Source organism: Electrophorus electricus, chromosome 16 (genome assembly GCF_013358815.1).
Source record: "Electrophorus electricus isolate fEleEle1 chromosome 16, fEleEle1.pri, whole genome shotgun sequence".
In the NCBI taxonomy this organism is placed as follows: domain Eukaryota; kingdom Metazoa; phylum Chordata; class Actinopteri; order Gymnotiformes; family Gymnotidae; genus Electrophorus; species Electrophorus electricus.
The window spans coordinates 2360206-2379717 of NC_049550.1; the positions used below are offsets into that span (position 1 = coordinate 2360206).

Sequence of the window (19512 nt, forward strand, 5' to 3'; positions counted from 1 at the left end):
ACAATGAGCAGGCTCAGAACAGTTGAGTGTCACAGTGCTATGGAAGACATATTGCTTAGTCCCAGTGCTAAAGACCAAACACCCAAAGGACCTCATTGATTTCAGACCTGTAGCATTGACATCACACTGCACAAATTCACTGAAGAGATTTATGCTATGTCACACATGTGGGTGCTGCACTGGACCACCTTCATTGGACCACCAGCTGCATGTGGGGGTTAAGAAGGCCATGATCTACATGCTACACAGACCTACTCACACCTGGAGATGGCAGGGAGCACTCTTGATTGTCATGATACACAGTAGTTTCATTAGAGGCTTTCCACTGAACAAAGTGTCTCCAAATGAAATCACTATCTGCTAGTTCAGATCTACCTAGTATAGTAACATGTGGCCAGTGAAAGTCTGATAAGTCAAGTTTATGTAGAAAGTTGACACTCTTTGAAAGGGGAGAGTTTTTAAATTAGCAGATGTCTTAGATTTTCCAAGGTGGCTACTTGAGAGGTGAATACAAGAATAGGCTAATTCTCATGTTATCAAAAAATGTGTCTTGTATATGTATATGTAGAAGAGGCATATTGTATCTTATTTCCTCTTCATTCTCAGACTGAGGTACACTAAATGGAGTGGGTATTTCCAAGAGACAGTGTGAGACCAGTGAGAAGGGAGCATACCGTGACACTGCCTTGTCTGCTTCCTTTGTTTATTTCCTATATAAAGACCACAGGTACTCTCTTCCAGTGCTGTGCATCACTCACCTTTCATGCCCTATTAAGACACCCTTAGGATTGCTGCTACTGTGACTGGTATTTCCAAAACCACCAGCAATTATTTATTTTGGTCAGCTTGACACTGTTCTCTAAAGACTTCAGTCTTTAGTTGCCTGCAGTGTACACACACACACACACACACACACACACACACACACATATACACATGTATGTATATATGTGTGTGTGTGTGTGTGTGTGTGTGTGTGTGTGTGTGTGTGTGTGTGTGCACTGCAGGCAACTAAGGCGCACGGCTAAAAATGTGTTGCCGTGAGCCCGCCTCAAAAGTAGGCGTATTGGCTTAAGTTTTTAAATGTGCGCGTAGTGGAACACGGGCCAATTGTCTTGATGTGACGTAGCCTTGTTTGTCCAATGGATGGCATGCTTACTGAAGATGCCCAATGAGCGCAGGTCGGTGTTAGGGCTTAAAAAAGATGCCGTGTTGGTTGCTTTTTATTCTCTTCCGTTGTCACTTAAGTGTAGAGTTCCATCGCTATGGCAAGAACCAAGCAGACCGCCCATAAGTCCACCGGTGGTAAAGCCACAAGGAAGCAGCTTGCCACCAAGGCTGCCTGCAAGAGTGCCCCAACCACCGGTGTCATCATTACAGGCCTGGTACCATAACTCTGAGGGAGATTCATCGTTATCAGAAGTCTACCAAGTTGCTGATCCGCAAGCTGCCCTTCCAGCGCCTGGTGAGAGAAATTGCTCAGGATTTCAAGAGTGATCTCTGTTTCCAGAGCTCTGCCATCATGGCCTTGCAGTAGGTTAGCAAGGCATACCTGGTCAGCTTGTTTGAGGATACTAACTTGTACTCTATCCATACCAAGAGAGTCACCATCATGCCCAAGGACATCCAATTGACCCGCCGCATTTGCGGAGAGCGTGCTTAAACTGGTCGCTCGGTGTAATATCCCAAAATACCCAAAGGGTCTTTTAAGAGCGACCTAATTGTTTCACCCCAAAATGAGCAAGTCGCCTTGGCAACACTTGTAACTGATACGTCATTATTACAATGTGTATCTATGACATCTGCTTCTAGATTATGGGCAACCTAAACTTTGCTTTGAGGGTTAATTACATAGCTGAGAAGGTATGGCAAAGGTAAGGAGCGTTGTATTTTTTTCTAAGATAATGGTGTCGGGTGAGTTGACAAGAAACTTTGTCGAACAGTCGTCTAGGTTAGCTGTGCTCTAGCGGGAGTATGATGTTCACGTCATCTAAATTTACCACTAAGAACTGAAATTGATACAAGTCTTTCAGAGTTGTCAGAGTTATTTCTTCAAATGAAATAAATATGTACTTGTGCTGTTGATTGAATAATTCCAGACACAGATGTGGCTTTCAGACCTGTTCTTTATTAACCATTGTGTGGCCTTAAGTGGTCCTAAGACAACCTTTATATATTGGTGGTAACACAACTTTCATGGAAAAATGAACAAAAGCAATGTTTCTTTTTTTTTTTTAATGATTTTTGTTTTGTTTTGTTCTGTTTTGTTTTGTGTGAAAGTCGTTAGCTTTCAAGTTGGGGAGAAATATTTAGTGGTGGTTAATTTTTGACGTGACATTTAAACAAGATGTGCGCGCATGCAAACACATACACACACAATAATGAAGAGTATGCTACCGATTGAACTCAAATAAAATTAAAATGCTCTTTTGAATATGCAGTATCTTCCCTTTATGACCTCACATTATCCAAGTTCACCAACAATATAAGAGCAATTTCAGACGAAAGCAACATTTTCTGCAAATATTGTTTGCTAATGGGGAATGCAGCCAGAAGCTATAAAGGTGCTGCAGATGACATACCCCCAGTTCTTTTTTTGCAGAATCCACGGGTACACATCTCAGTGCCAAACAGGTTGCAGTTGTGATTAGTTGTGCTCAGAAGTGAACATGAGAACAATGATTTAGAAGAGGAGGAGGCATCTAAAGAAGATGAGGAAGAATTCAACCCAGAGCATAGTGCATCATCCTCAAGTGAAGAGAAAATCCCTCAAGGTGAAACAGACATTTTTGTCCAAGAACAGTAAAATAACATGATCCTTGTCACCATATGACAAGGTTTGATAACAATGAGTCAAAACCTATAAGATGCATGAGAGACAAACTGTGGCCATAAGAATGGTTTGGGAGAAGTGAATGGAATGTATTTCCTACCTCTAAAACACTGGACCTGAAGTAACAGTGGATAAAGACTGATTCCATTCAGAGGTACATTTTTAATTTCATATATGTAATGTAAAGTGATATTCATTGTTAATTTTATAATGCATTATTGTTGATTTAAGTTCTTCAAAGTTTTGTTTTATCTATTATTTCATGTTTTATCTATTATTTTACTCTTCTTTATTGTTGTTGTTTACAAACCTTATGGATAGGGGTAATGGTTCAAAAATGTGGGAGGACTAGTATTTTGTCGTTGAATTCTTAATTGTAAAATATATAAAAATATATAACTGTTTTGGCCAAAATATTCACGACTACTGTTTCCTTTCAATATAATGCATTTAAACTACTTTTTGTACATTTCTACAACTTTTTTTAGGCTATACTTTAGACTATGCTTAAAACATACCTCTTTTCTCAACACTTCCCATAACTTCTCTTTTTATTCCTATTTGGTAATGAAAGTGTTAATTGTTTTAATTTTTTTTGTTTGTTTGTTTTTTTCTTTTCCCTGCATCTTTGTCTTATTAAAGCGACCTTGAGTCTGTGAAGGTTCTATATAAATTAAACGTATTATTATTATTATTCTAGAAGTGCCATGTTTCTGATGGAGCTCCACATTTTCCATGTCAGTTTATGTTTTTTTAAAGCTAAAACGTGAATAAAAATACAAATAAAACCGTCTAGAAGACCAATTGCCATGGGAGGTGATAATGTAGATGATCCTCTGCTTCCATCTTGTGGCCAAAATGGAAAACTTCCATAAATGCCATGAATGCTGTCATAATGTAAATGTATAATGAAGAACAATTAGCCAGTTTCTCTTGGGAGAAACAACAAAACAACAACAACAATAATAAACATATGGAGTGGGTATGTCCTCCTCAGAAATAATTTCTAGGCTTAGCTGACAGCCACTGTCATAAAGGTTTCTTTGCTTTTGGATTTGCTGTTGAAATAAACACAATCATTGTCTTTCATCATAAAAAGAAAAGCGCTAATAACTAAAAAATACTCTGAAGACAAATAAAATAGTTTTAGAAATTGACTTGCCTTTCATGATCCTTCTTCTTCTTTTTCTTCTTCTTTTTATTATTATTATTATTATTATTATTATTATTATTATTATTATTATTATTATTATTATTATTATAAGCCTACTTGTGGTTAGTTATAGGAGACATATTTATTTATTTTTGTATTTATTTTATTCATGATCCACAAGCACTTAATATGTGAGATCAAAGCATGCTTTTTATGGATATATTTCCATAATCTCATTATGGTCTTTTTTTTCTTCGTTTTTTGTGAACTCCTGAAATTGCCCATCTGGAACCCCATAGTTGGTTTGTTTGCTGTACCATGCACCAGGCCCTCCTTAACAGATATCATGTCATACAACAATATCTACAGTGACATGCAAAGATGTGGTCACCTATGGTCAAAATGTATGTTACTGTGAACATTTAAGCAGGTTAAAGATGAAATGCTCTCCAAAAGGCATAAAGTTAAGGATGACAAATTCCTTTTGTATTAAAACAAAAAAATTATATATATATATATATATATATAATTTTCCATCTTTTACATTTTCAAAATAACAAAAAAGGGCCCAAAAAACAAAAAAGCATTACATCTTGTAAATGCTTTGTGTATTCAGTCAAGAGTCTTCTGATTCTTGTTTGAGGGATTTTCATCCAATCTTCCTTGCAACAGTCTTCCAGTTTTGTGAGATTCCTGGACTGTCTTGCATGCACTGTTCTTTTGATGTCTCTCCACAGATTTTCAATGCTGTCAGGGGACTGTGAGGGCCATGGTAAAACCTTCAGATTGCACCTTTTGAGGTAGTTTATTCTGGAATTTGAGGTTTTATCCATTTGTAGAAGCCATCTTCTTTTCAACCTTAGCATTTTTACAAAATGGTGTTATGTTTGTTGGAAGTTCATTGAATCCATTTTTCCTTCTACACGTGAAAAATTCCCCGTGCCCTTGCCTGCAATACAACCCCAAAGCATGATTGATCCCCCCCTGCTTAAAGGTTGGAGAGGTGCTCTTTTCAAGAAATTCTGTGCCCTTTTTTTTCCAAACATACATTTGCACATTGCAGCCAAAGAGTTCTATTTTAACAATGTCGGGCCAAAGGACTTGTTTCCAAAATGAATGAAGTTTGTTTAGATGTTCTTTTGCAAACTTCTGATGCAGAATTTTGTGGTGAGGATGGAGGAGAGGTTTTCTTCTGATAATGCTTCCATAAACGTCATGTTTGTGCAGGTGTCGCTGAACAGTTGAACAATGTACGACACCATTAAATCTTCCTGAAGATCTTTGGCAGTCAAGCAGGAGTTCGGATTTGCCTTTCTAACAATCCTACAATCAGATGTCTCTTGGTCTTCCAGAGCTTATCTTGACCGCCACTATTCCTGTTAACCACCATTTTTTAATTACATTTCAAACTGAGGAACTGGCAACCTGAAAACACGTTGCTATCTTCCTATAGCTTTCTCCTGTTTTATGAGCCTCAACTATTTTCATTTTTATTTTGCTCTGCTTAGAAGAACCCATAGCTGCTGTTTTTTTCAGACAAGATTAGAGGAGTCTGGGTATTTATAAAGCATTGAAATTTGCATCATCTGGCCTTTCCTAACAATGATTGTGAACAAGCCATAACCCTAACAGGCTAATGAAGGTCTGAGACCACGGTCAAAGTTATTTGAGCATTCAAATCTCCTAGGAACTCCTTTTTTCAATCTAAAATTGTACAAAACCAAACTAATATACTGATATTGCTTAAAATGTTGAAAAGTGTGTTTCATCTTTAAGCCTTTTGGAGATAATTTCATCTTCAACCTGATTAACATATATTTTGACCATGGGCACCCAAACCTTTTTTACCCTCACAATATATTCTTAGCCAAATCTGTCTTCTTTTTGATTATGCGATGCTCTATTTTTCTTCAGAGCGAGAGAGAGTGTCTCTGTGTGTGTGTATGTGGCTGTGTGAGTGTGTGTGTGTGTGTGTGTGTGTGTGGATATGTATGGATGTGTGTGTGTGTGTGTGTGTGTGTGTGTGTGTGTGTGTGTGTGTGTGTGTGGATATATGTGTGTGTGTGTATAAGAGAGAGATAGTATATACTAATGGTCAAAATGATTTATTGCTTGATTTGATTGATTGATTTGACAGCTGTCAATCACCCCCCCCCCCACACACACACACACCACTCCGACCGCTCCCTCCACATATTATATATATATATATATATATATATATATATATATATATATATATACATATTATATATATATATATATATATATATATATATATATATATATATATATATATACATATATATATATATATATATATATATATATATATATATATATATATATATATATATATAATTATTATTATTATTATATATGATGTGACATGAATATAAAATAAAACATAATGAGGGATCCTCAAAATTGTTTTATTGATTAAAAAAAATTATTTAATTGAGAAATTGTGAAGGTGCAGTTTGGTGATGGGCATGAGTGATGGGCATGTGGTGCCCTGGAGGTGTGGTTGTTCCAGGAGGGGCAAGGTGGTATAGTGTGGTTGGGCGAGGGTGCGCTTCGCTGGGCATGTCCTTGTGAGTTAGAGGCCTAGAGGTCTGGTGCTTTGAATGACAGAAAGGGTCTGATTTGTGCACAGGTTTAAAGGTACTTTGCTGGGCATGACTGTGTGACCACTTGGGCCTGGAAGTCCGGTGCTTTGAAATATTTAAAGGGTCAAACGGCCTGAAGTGTGCCCAGGTTTAAAGCAACTTTGCTGGGCATGACTTCGTGACCTCTTGGGCCTGGAAGTCTGGTGCTTTGAATGATTTAAAGCATGGAATGGTCTGAAATGTGCCCAGGCATAGAGTGTCTTTGCTGGTCACGATTGTGTGACCTCTTGGGCCTGGAAGTCTGGTGCTTTGATTATTTAAATGGTCCAATGTGATGGTGTGCCAGGCCCAAAGCTACTTTGTTGGGCATTTCTGTGTGACCTCTTGGCCCTAGAAGACTGGTGCATTGGTTATTTAAAGGGTCAAATGTGATGAAGCGTGGCCAAGCCCAGAGCTTCTTTGCTGGGCATGATTGGGTGATCTCTTTGGCTTGGAAGTCTATTTCTAGTTTTATTTAAAGGGTCAAACTGCATGAAGTGTGCCCAGGTTTAAATCAACTTTGCTGGGCATGTGGTTGTGATTTAGAAGCCTGGAAGTCTGGTGCTTTGAATGATTTAAAGGGTCAAACAGTCTGAAATGTGCCAAGGCATAGAATTTCTTTGCTGCGCATGTTTGTGTGACCTCTTTGGCCTGGAAGTCTGGCTGTAATATTATTTAAAGGGACAAATGGGACGAAGTGTGCACAGGCTCAGAGCTTCCTGGATGGGTATAATTGGGTGACCTCTTGGGCCTGGAAGTCTGTGTCTAGTTTTATTTCAAGGGTCAAACTGCATGAAGTGTGCCCAGGTTTAAAGCTACATTGCTAAGGATGACTGTGTGACCTCTTGGGCCTGGAAGTCGGGTGCTTTAAATGATTTAAAGGGTCAAATGGCCCGAAGTGTCCCCAGGGTTAAAGCAAGTTTTCTGGGCATGACTCTGTGACCTCTTGGGCCTGTAAGTCTGGTTGTAGTATTATTTAAATGGTCAAACTGCATGAAGTGTGCCGAGACCCAGAGCTACTTTGCTGGGCATGACAATGTGACATCTTGGGACTGGAGGTCTGGTTGTAATGTTATTTAATGGGTCAAATGTGATGAATCGTGCCCAGGACCAGAGCTTCTTTGCTGGGCATGATTGGGTGACCTCTTGGGCCTGGAAGTCTGTTTCTAGTTTTATATAAAGGGTCAAACTCATGAAGTGTGCCGAGACCCAGAGCTACTTTGCTGGAATTGACTTTGTGACATCTTGGGCCTGGAGGTCTGGTTGTAGTTTTATTTAAAGGTTCAAACTGCATGAAGAGTGCACAGGCCCAGAGCTACTTTGCTGGGCATGACAGTGTGACCTCTTTGGCCTAGAAGTCTGTTTCTAGTTTTATGTAAATGGTCAAACTGCATGAAGTGTGCCCAGGCCTAGAGCTACTTTGCTGGGCATGACTGTGTGACCTCTTGGGCCTGGAAGTTTGGTTGTAGTGTAATATAATGGGTCAAAAGTGATGAATCGTGCCCAGGACCAGAGCTTCTTTGCTGGTCATGATTGGGTGACCTCTTGGGCCTGGAAGTCTGGTTGTAGACTTATTTAATGGTTCAAATGTGATGAAGCGTGCCAAGGCCCAGAGCTTCTTTGCTGGTCATGATTGGGTGACCTCTTGGGCCTGGAAGTCTGTTTCTAGATTTATATATAGGGTCAAACTCATGAAGTGTGCCGAGACCCAGAGCTACTTTGCTGGAATTGACTTTGTGACATCTTGGGCCTGGAGGTCTGGTTGTAGTTTTATTTAAAGGTTCAAACTGCATGAAGAGTGCACAGGCCCAGAGCTACTTTGCTGGGCATGACAGTGTGACCTCTTGGGCCTGGAAGTCTGTTTCTAGTTTTATATAAAGGGTCAAACTGCATGAAGTGTGCCCAGGCCCAGAGCTACTTTGCTAGGCATGACTGTGTGACCTCTTGGGCCTGGAGGTCTGGTTGTAGTGTTATTTAATGGGTCAAATGTGATGAATCGTGCCAAGGACCAGAGCTACTTTGCTGGGCAGGACAATGTGACATCTTGGGCCTGGAGGTTTGTTTGTAGTTTTATTTAAATGGTCAAACTGCATAAATGTACCCAGGCACAGAGCTACTTTGCTGGGCATGACTGTGTAACCTCTTGGGTCTCGAGGTCTGGTTGTAGTGTTATTTAATGGGTCAAATGTGATGAATCTTGCCCAGGACCAGAGCTTCTTTGCTGGTCATGATTGGGTGACCTCTTGGGCCTGGAAGTCTGTTTCTAGTTTTATATAAAGGGTCAAACTGCATGAAGTGTGCCCAGACCCAGAGCTAATTTGCTGGGCATGACTGTGTGACCTCTTGGGCCTGGAGGTCTGGTTGTAGATTTATTTAAAGGTTCAAACTGCATGAAGTGTGCCCAGGCCCAGAGCTTCTTTGCTGGGCATGATTGGGTGCCCTCTTGGGCCTGGAAGTCTGTTTCTAGTTTTATAGAAAGGGTCAAACTGCATGTGGTGTGCCGAGACCCAGAGCTACTTTGCTGGGCATGACTTTGTGACATCTTGGGCCTGGAAGACTGGTTGTAATGTTATTTAATGGGTCAAATGTCATGAATCGTGCCTAGGCCCAGAGCTTTTTGCTGGGCATGATGGGGTGACCTCTTTGGCCTAGAAGTCTGTTTCTAGTTTTATGTAAATGGTCAAACTGCAAGAAGTGTGCCCAGGCCTAGAGCTACTTTGCTGGGCATGACTGTGTGACCTCTTGAGCCTGGAGGTCTGGTTGTAGTTTTATTTAACGATTCAAACTGCATGAAGTGTGCCCAGGCCCAGAGCTTCTTTGCTGGGTATGATTGGGTGACCTCTTGGGCCTGGAAGTCTGTTTCTAGTTTTATATAAAGGGTCAAACTGCATGAAGTGTGCCCAGACCCAGAGCTAATTTGCTGGGCATGACTGTGTGACCTCTTGGGCCTGGAGGTCTGGTTGTAGATTTATTTAAAGGTTCAAACTGCATGAAGTGTGCCCAGGCCCAGAGCTTCTTTGCTGGGCATGAAAAACAACTTATCTACACTCTTGGAACTTTAGAATCCCATATGTCCTGTGTCATAATGTCACACACAAAGGGAGTCCCATGCACATTGCCTTTACAGATCAGTCTTTGGAAGGGCTCTGATGAGGACAGATCGAAAAATGAGGCGCTTCTGGAGCTGGTGTGCTGGAGGCATAGAGTATGAATATGTAGATACAAAGGAGGTGGGAACTAATAAAGCAAAGGAACTAATAAAGCAAACCAATAGCAGAAAGCCGAAGTGGCATCTAAAAATAAAAAAGATAAATTGGAAAAATTGTCCTACAGTTGGTATGGATGTTTGATTAATTTTTTTCTGCTTTTTGGCTTTGCCTTTCTAAATGGATGAATTTAAATCTAATGGATAAAAAAAAAAAAAAAAAACAGTAAATTAAATAATTTTTACAATAATGGACAAAAACTGACTTATTGAAAATGCTTTTATCCTCTGATCAGCGATGATTAAAACTCTCATTAAAATATGCAACAGCACTTGAAATATTAGTGCATTATTAATTTTTTACAAGCTTTTAGGCTCTTGTCAGGCTGTATGTAATACATACAATATGTGTTTTATATATATCCAGCAGTAATGATACTTGCTCTGACAGATTTTAAGATGGCCCATGAACGGACCGAAAGGACTGCGGCAGCATGTCTGATTGAGGTGAACGATGGATATGACCTGTACAGACCAGCCATGTCCAAGCAGAGGCACTCTATGGCACCTGATTCACCAGCCCTGAAAAGAATCAACAAAGACACCAAACCAGCTTTGGGTGCAAAGCAGTCAGCCTTCTTCCCCCTAGGTCCAAGAGAGCACGACTGGCTTGTGAAGTGTCCAGCAGGACAGCAGGATCAAATCTGCCAGCTTCTGCTCCAGGACATCATGCTGGCAGAGAGGAGAAACTTCATGTCTGGTTTCACAGCACTTCACTGGGCTGCTAAACAAGGAAACAGCGAAATGATGCGCAAGATCCTTCTTCTATCACTGCAAGGTGGGCCAGAGGTTGACGTAAACACCAAGAGCTTTGACGGCTACACCCCACTACACATCGCTGCTATTCACTGCCACAAATCAGTCCTGAGTGTTCTGGTGTGTGATTATGGTGCCAACTGCAACATGCGTGACAACAGTGGCAAAAAGCCCTATCGCTACCTACACAAGGAAGCCTCACCCAAAGTGAAAGAGATGCTCGGAGACCCTCACGCTGGGGATTACAAGCCCTCAGGCCAGAATGTTCTCCCACAATGAATTTCCCAAAATAAATAACATATCGCCAAATACACACTTTCTCTGACTTGTCTTTCACTCCTGATTTTGATGCTGTGATCAAAACCTTAAGCTTTGAAATAAATCATTTGCACATAGATGTTTAAGAAATTGAGCAGTCATATTTAAACATTGTCTGTTTCCCTTGAAAATTCCCTTGAATATTTTGTCTTTGAGTAATGAAAGGTATTTGAGGTCCTTCAGCTGTGCAAGCAAAGTACTTCTGAATTAGTAGTAGGAGAAGCCACTTTATATATAAAACATTAGGTGTGTGCTTTATATTGTTTGTAAGAACTTTTTCTTTTCATTTAGAAATATGCAGACTAAGTGCTCAGGTGAAATTAGGGTGATAAAAATGTTCCCACCTATTAATTCAAGTTCAAAGTTCAGAAGGCTTTTATTGTCATTTCAGCTATATACAAGTACACAGCAAAAACGAAACAATGTTCCTCCTGGACCATGGTGCAACATAAAACAAAACAAGTGCAACAGATAACACTCTACACGAGTGCAAACAATACAATACAGTGCAATCATGTCATACAATAAATAAATACAGGACAGGACCAATACACAAAGAACAGACAGTGCATTTATTTTTACCAGTATGCAGTATTGGGAATACGTAAAATGGGTTGTGCATAGGAGTCAGTGACACGCTATACTGAACATAGCAGTCACTGGTAGCAGCCAGAACAATTCAGAGTACAGTGCTGATTTAGTACACTTCTCTAGCAGCAAGTAGGAATGATGTGCAAGAGTGCAAAACGAGTGCATACATGTGTGTGAAGTTTGACTTCAGCAACTAGTCCAATACAAAACAATGTGTGTGTGTGTGCGCGCACGCGCGTTACTGTTTGTTTTGACGTAGCTCTGCATTTGCATTTCCTGAAAGAAATAACTATGAAGAATAACAATAACACTGGAAGAACAAGTACAATAACAATGTACAATTAGACTTTTTATTCAGGGGTTTGAGAAATATTACTGACACATGGTTCTAAGATATCACTTTTGAACATGCCTTCAAATCACTTTGGCAACCACTGTTGAAAACATGACTATCATTATGACACGGGGCACAAGCTTTAAGCTGTTCCACAAATGTAATAATAAATGGCTAACAGTTCTTGATTCCAAATAAAACTGTCCCTACAGGTCTCTTGAAGACAGAAATAAGTCAACTCTCATTTTGTTGTGGCTGGTTTTACAGTTTGTCCACAAGATGGTAGCAAAGCTCCATCTATCACACCATCCCAATTTGTATTAGTGTGTTTTACTTGGCATCATTTAGTTAATTTATTTTTCTTGTTTATTTATTTGAAATGTACTTCTATTCCTCCTCCTCCTCCTGCTCATCCTCTTCCTACTGTTAATAATAATAATAATAATAATAATAATAATAATAATAATAATAATAATCGTGGTGGTGATAATGTTAACAAAAATATTAATGATAGTAGGGTAGTTTCCCTTTGCTGAGTTCAGGTTGCCCTCCATTACAGGTTTCAAGCTTCACATTTTAAGTAAAGCTACTTAACAATGATGATGAAATTCCAAATACAGCAGATGATTCATACTATTTACAACATTTTATTGAGCATTTTTTAAGAATGCACTCTTTGAAGGCCTTTGAAAGCTGTATTCAACCTTTTGGACACACATGTGTGTTTTCCTATGATTTACAAGCATAGTGATGTCCTTTATTAATGCTTGAAACATGTCACATGTTCAGTACTTTGGAGCATTCTCTGTCTTGGTATTTATGTAGCAATTAAACATCGTTGTGTCCGCCTGTATATCTGCATTCTGTATTCCAGGTTTTGCCTCCTCCTCTCTGGTGTCCCCATCCTGATCCACACCAGGTTTTCCAGTGAGCAGAGAAACAAAATAAAAGGAAGAGGAAGAGACAAAGGATTTGGCTTAGGGCTCATTGGAGAAGAGTTTGGTTTTGTTGATTCTGACTTGTTGCTACATTTTGAGTTTGTGTTTGCTAGACATCTCTCAATTGGACTGTGTGGCTTTAAACTATGGGCCTTGTCCCCTCTGCCTCAATCTATTTGTGTGTTTTCCCAAAAAATGTCATGCTCTGTCCATTTTTGTTATCCATTTCTGTTATTAATTTTAAATCGAGATCATGTTATTAATTTTAAATTGAGATCATGTTTCTCTAACCTGAACTACATGCTGTTCTTGGATGGTGGGAACCCTAAGAGGCCTAGTGAACACACAGCTTAGGAGTATGTATATCATTTCTAGATTGTCCAGCAATAGTCTTTAAACTTGGGGGTTTTCAGCACCAGTGCTGAGGACCTACTTCCATTCTGACTCTTCTTCTTCTTAGTAGCAGTAGTAACAGTAGTAGAGCTTATGCTGCACTGACTCTTTTGTTGTCTTTGCTTGTTTGTTTATCGATGTTTTTCTTCCCTTGCATTGTTGCTCAATATTGTTGTCTAAGCTATCTTAGATTTTATATATATGAATTGTCGTTTTTGTGAAATAATATGGAGTTTTTACTCGAGTCTGGTTAAGTGTGGCGCTGGAGGCGTTTGGAGGAGCGTGGTATTTCGCTCCGCCTCCTCGAGTGCGTCTGGTCTTCAACCAGGTCCTTTAGAAGAGAATAATAGTGGCGCACTGGGGGTCGGAGATCATTATTTCGCTTTTCTTTGCGTAGTGAAAGAAGCCTAAGCGATGTCTGGAAGAGGAAAGGGGGGTAAGGGCCTTGGGAAAGGAGGTGCTAAGCGTCACCGTAAGGTTCTCCGCGACAACATCCAGGGTATCACTAAGCCCGCTATCCGCCGTCTGGCTCGTCGTGGCGGCGTCAAGCGCATCTCCGGTCTGATCTACGAGGAGACTCGTGGTGTGCTGAAAGTGTTCCTGGAGAACGTTATCAGGGACGCAGTTACTTACACCGAGCATGCCAAGAGGAAGACGGTCACCGCCATGGATGTGGTTTATGCTCTGAAACGCCAAGGACGTACTCTGTACGGCTTCGGAGGGTAAACGCTGAGTTACAACAGAACGAAACCAACGGCTCTTTTAAGAGCCACCCATACATTCAGTTAAAGAGCTGTTCCGTGCCTCTATGGCCGCCTATAAGCGCCTAGTGCCTCAACGCGCACAAAGGACATTTTGTCCTATGTTGATGAGAGCCATAACACGGTGTTAAACGTCTGCATGTGTTAGGCTCCAAATCCCAGCCCAAAATAAGACGATAATGTTAAAAACGTTTCCCAAAGTAAAAGAGGAAGCAAAGCATAAGCATTGTGGAGATTTAGCTTGGCTTTCTGCGCCTCCTTCCCAAGAAGGGGCGGGAAAGTTAGAGAAAGACATGGCAGGGAGGGATTAAGAGGTAAACGCTATGGAGTGGCGGAGCAACGATAGGAGCTTCCTGTGAGAGGAGGGGGTTGTTTTTTGGCCAATGATGGCTTGTCATGACCGAGGAGGGGCGGGTATGTTCTAATTAGAATACCAGAGTCTAAATAAACTGGGTGTTCAGGCGTCGTTTCTCATTGCGTGGTGGTTTCTTGATCGACGATCGTCATGCCCGAACCAGCGAAGTCTGCTCCGAAGAAGGGATCTAAGAAAGCCGTGACCAAGACGGCTGGTAAAGGAGGCAAGAAGCGCAGAAAGTCTAGGAAGGAGAGTTATGCTATCTACGTGTACAAAGTCTTGAAGCAGGTCCACCCCGACACCGGTATCTCTTCCAAGGCTATGGGGATCATGAATTCTTTTGTGAATGATATCTTCGAGCGCATCGCTGGTGAGGCTTCTCGTCTCGCTCACTACAACAAGCGTTCAACCATCACCTCCAGGGAGATCCAGACTGCCGTGCGCCTGCTGCTTCCCGGTGAGCTGGCCAAACACGCCGTATCTGAGGGTACAAAGGCCGTCACCAAGTACACCAGCTCGAAGTAAAGCGTCATAGTGCGACTTGACTAACCCAAAGGCTCTTTTAAGAGCCACCTACGTTTCCACCAAAAAGATTTTCTATTGTGTGACTGCATGTACGGTAAAACGAGAAAAGAGGAGTTCTAGCTGAAGTGGTTGTGGTGTTCTTGTGCGCTTTGCCGTCGTCTCTGTTCCCCTTTTCTGCGCGTTTTACTAGTTTACTTTAGTATCCTTTATTCGGCCGCATGGAGCTTGTAATTTAAACCAAACTAGTCTTGTGTTAACAATTTTCATCTTGCCTATTGAAGTGCTTGAAAATGAGATTTGGAAACCTGTTAACCCTCTGCTGGGTCGCTGTGTAATGATACCTTTTTTTTTTTTTTTCTTTTTTTTTTCCCATGTATTTGATCACTTTATATGATTGTGTGTGTGTGTGTGTGTGTGTGTGTGTTATTGGCTCTGATGTAACCTGCAAGCATGTCAAGTCACCTTCCCAACTGTTGCAATCTTCATTGCCCACATCATGACATTATTTCCTGTTGTTACATTTTATTAGTAGCTATTAATATTACTTTCACATGTTTTGCCATGTTTGTGGTAGAAGAAGCCTAGTCATCTGCTGAAAAAGGTTGAGATGTTTAGCATTTACCCACTCCTTGTACTGCATACAGAGGGCAGCTATTATTTACAGGCAACTCCTACCACTTTCATAGCAGTTTATTCAGCCCATTCTTAATGGTCTAGGCCTACGTGACCCCTTTGCCCCACAGGTCATTTGAATATGTGTATTCTGGGAGTGCTATTACTGAGCCACAGAACTGTGACTCAATCACAGCATATGGAAAAAAAATCTCACTACAATAAATTATTTTTTAGCGCTGACCCACTAAACAAACCTTATGTATGTTCTGTAATGTATGTAGAACATTTTCTGAATCATGTCATCAATAGGATGTTCACCTAAAATGAAAAATCACAAGGCAAGTTTATCTATTGCCATTCAAAATGCACAAAGCAATACAGAAGGTAAGGGTTAAACTCATGACAGGGCCTCACAAAAACTAACTTTCTCTGCTTGTCATTAGGGTTCTGATGAAGTTAAGGATTGCATCCAATTGTTTATTGCACTAAAGAAGTTAGTTAGGAGAAAACTGTCCAGATAAGCCTTTGAGTGATATTCTGTTTGGGAGTAGGCTACACATGTGCCATACCATAGAAGTGTGGCACTGGAAATGTTATTGGGGTTTGCAAGAAGGTAGAGCTCAGAAAGAGATTAGGCTAATGCATAATTTAGGGTTATGAAGAAGTCAAGATATTTCCCATTATGGTTAAAGAGAATTTGGGGTAATCCAATTTAGGGTTCTGATGAAGTTATGGTAATTGACTTTAGGTTTAGAGTGAACTTGGAGTTATTCAAATGAGGTTTCTGATGACATCAGGGTAATGCAAATTAGGTTTAGAGTGAACTTGGGGTTATTCAAATAAGGTTTCTGATGACATCAGGGTAATGCAAATTAGGATTAGAATGAATTTGGGGTTATTCAAATGAGGGTTCTGATGAGGTCAGGGTAATTCACTTTAGGGTTAGAACTTGGGCCCCCAGCAGTGATGTGAGCTCGGATACCTGACGGTGCTCACCTGGTCGCTTCCCCTGAGGAGGTGCACCTGATGCCAGCCCAATAAGGACAGCCACCTGACGAGGAGCACCAGGTTTGGGGGCTTCCTTTGATAAAGATTATGCTGATTAGACAGACACTTGGCTGTGGGAGTCGAATGAGGAAGGCAAACAGGAGAGAAGTGACAAAACGGTAAATTATGTACAAGTCGAAAGACAAAGGGGGATTAGGTGGAGTTGAGTTAGGTCGGAAATTAAAAATTGCCTTTTGCAAAAATGTAACGGAAGCTATATTTCGGAAACCAATTTGGGTAGGAAATGTAAATCAGTGGGGGGAAAAAAAGAGGCAAGTCAAGGAACATGCTCCTTATTTTAAATTAGTATATAGAGATTTTTTTTGTTTAAATATAGGCAGCTTAATATTGATTGGAATAAGTCCCCAAATAAAATGATATATAAAACAATACAAGACTGTGATTTTGGGGGAATAGTCAATTATAAGGGTCTGACGGTGACAGAATGTGAAACCTGTGTTAAAAATGTACAGTCTAAAAGTATCTCAGAAAATGTTCGAGATACTGCATGGCTTATATCTGTTGGAAGACTGCCTGTACGATGTATTGTCAAATGGAGTTGTTTTGTTACAACAAAGGAATGTCCGATGTACAATTGCATAGCCGATGAAACGATAGAACATTTATTACTGCAGTGCACAAGGACTATTGAAATTTGGGAGAAAATGGAAGGTATTGGGTTTAAATGGGGTCGTAACAGGAAAAGTATTATGTATGGAGTGTTTAATGAGAATTTGACTGAGAATGTGAAGGATGATTATTGAGCAATGTATAATACATGCAGAAACAGTATTTAAACAGATCGTGTGAGTTAAAAAGGTTGAAGACGATTGATATGAGAGGAAAAAAGAAATTTCCCTGGACTCTTTTGGACATATAAATGGATGATGTATACCTAATTTTCAGATGTAAACGGTAATGTTAATTGTTAATGTATAGAGTGAAGGTAGTCTGGGTCCTCCGGTGGATATTGTTTGTGAGGTTTTTGTATTGGTGTTTGTATTGAATTGAATTGAATTTTCTTAATAAAGTCAATTTAAAAATGGAAGGCTTAGATTTTACCCCACATGTTTGTGTTGCTGTATTTGTTGGGGTGGTGGTCTTTTTTTGTATTTCTTTCTTCCTGTGATCTGTTTAACTGATGCCCTTTCTTCTTTTTCTCATCTTACTGCTTTCATTTCAATGTTTTTGGTCTTTGTCTCTCTTTTCCCTCCCGTTTCTTCATGCTTACATTAGCTGACTTGTATCTTTGTTTCTTGGCCACATTAGCTCTTTCTGCACAGTTGCAAAGTGTTTTATTAGCTTCTCTTTCCAAGACTGTATGGTTTTCAATTCTTTGGGGTCTGCACCTTCACTTAGAATTTTTTTAACCTTTGTTTTTTCATGTGCTACCTCTTGCACACACCATGTGTTTTGCAAGTAGCATTCTTTGTTTGCTACTATATCTTTTTGTCCTTCCCCCATTTTCTTCCCATGAACTTCATTCATTGCTTATTCTTGGTGTTGGTTTTGATGTGATTTGATTATTTTGTGCCCAGAGAGTTCATGACCTTTGGTGGTATAGCTTTTCCCTGCAACTTTCAGATGGAGTTTCCCCCTAAACCTACTATATGGCCATGAACCTGCAAGTTTGGGGGTTTTTTTTTGTCCTTCACATTGCCATTGTTGTCCAACTTCAAAATTTTTCTTTATAGCTCATGAGGGTACTAAACCAAAATGGCTGCATCTGCAGTCTTCTACTTCATACAGCTATTCTGATAACTAACAAACAAGGATCAAATTATTGTACTGCTAACCAAAATATCCAAATATTGTTGCCTTTCAGCATTTTGTCTCCAGGTTTATTCCAGCCACTGGTGCCTTTCTTTTTCACTACATCTTTTTAAATTATGTTCTAGTCATCAGGTCTGCTCAGCTTAAATATGTTCTTGTCCATATTTCATTTTTATCTCTGACTTATTAGGTGGAAATGTTTGAATTATGTATTGTCAGTTTGTTTACTCTATACACCTGAACTTTGCCTACAGCTTGCACTCCAAACATATTTTTTTTTCCACAAAGGTTATGAAATTAATGTCATGGACAAACGATTTTAAGTGAATTGGATCTGGTTATTTTCACATGACCATTTTTAAACATTTTTCTTGGACCTGATGTTCTACTTTGCCTTCCTATGTGTAGGCCTATGTGCGTTTGTATTAACATTTACCCTTGTTTCTTCAAAGTTGTCATGAAGCCTAACAGTTTATTTTGTAACTGAATGTCTTCCCTTTCCTTTTTGTGCGTAAATGACACTTGATGACTAAATATTTACTTTCACTGTATGGTCAAATGATATAGTCCCTAAACAAATACCTAATGATTGTTGCCATTTAATGTGTCTTACTAAGAGGCTGTGTGCTCATTGCATAAGAAAAATAAACTTCTTGATCCAGTATTGTTAGTGCTTCATATATGTACAAATAAGTTGATATGTGTTTGGGGTTTTACATCACATTCTATGAAATCAAAGGTGCAAGACCTTTATTGCAAAGTTCCCAGACATCTGAATCATGAAAGTGGCAATTGTCTGTCTTTGTGTATCTCTGGAAGAAGGGGGGGGGGACATTTAGGCGCGTGGGCCCTCATTCGGGTAACAAATGAATATAGCACAGTTTTAATAGTGAAACTGAAGCCAACTATGATTAATTAAAATAATAATAATAATTCCAACAACTGCAATAACACAGCAATTTAAAATGGAAGGTTGGAAAGGCAGCCAATAGGATTCTTACACATATGAAGCTGACTGCTTTCACCTGATGATTGCTTCCAATGGAAATAGTCAAAAATTTAGCAAGACATTAGATAAGACTGGTGTCTTTAAAGGCTAATCAAATTCTGATTCAGAACCAAGGTGTTTTTACTTTAATGTAGGTTCCTTTGGGAGACAGGCTCTGACCACTGTTTTTGACATTGCTGGCTCTCAAATGTGATGTGC

General features: G+C 39.8%; 2 protein-coding genes across 2 annotated transcripts; both read left to right on the forward strand.

Annotated features, from left to right (window-relative positions):
• Positions 1–1265: 1265 nt before the first annotated feature.
• LOC113569037 (histone H3.2) lies at positions 1266–14146 on the forward strand. Its single transcript, XM_035534922.1, is given in 4 exon segments — positions 1266–1365; positions 1368–1581; positions 4099–4112; positions 13642–14146. Coding segments are annotated over 4 exon segments (642 nt in total). The 3' UTR covers positions 13956–14146.
• A 325-nt stretch (positions 14147–14471) lies between these two features.
• On the forward strand, positions 14472–17527 carry LOC118242707 (histone H2B). The gene has a single exon (XM_035534923.1). The coding sequence runs from the start codon at positions 14496–14498 to the stop codon at positions 14868–14870; it is 375 nt and encodes a 124-aa protein (XP_035390816.1). The 5' UTR covers positions 14472–14495; the 3' UTR covers positions 14871–17527.
• The last annotated feature ends 1985 nt before the right edge of the window (positions 17528–19512 follow it).

Excerpts from the sequence above, each read along its gene's own strand:
- LOC118242707 (XM_035534923.1), top strand. The coding sequence starts at position 14,496 with ATGCCCGAACCAGCGAAGTCTGCTCCGAAGAAGGGATCTAAGAAAGCC.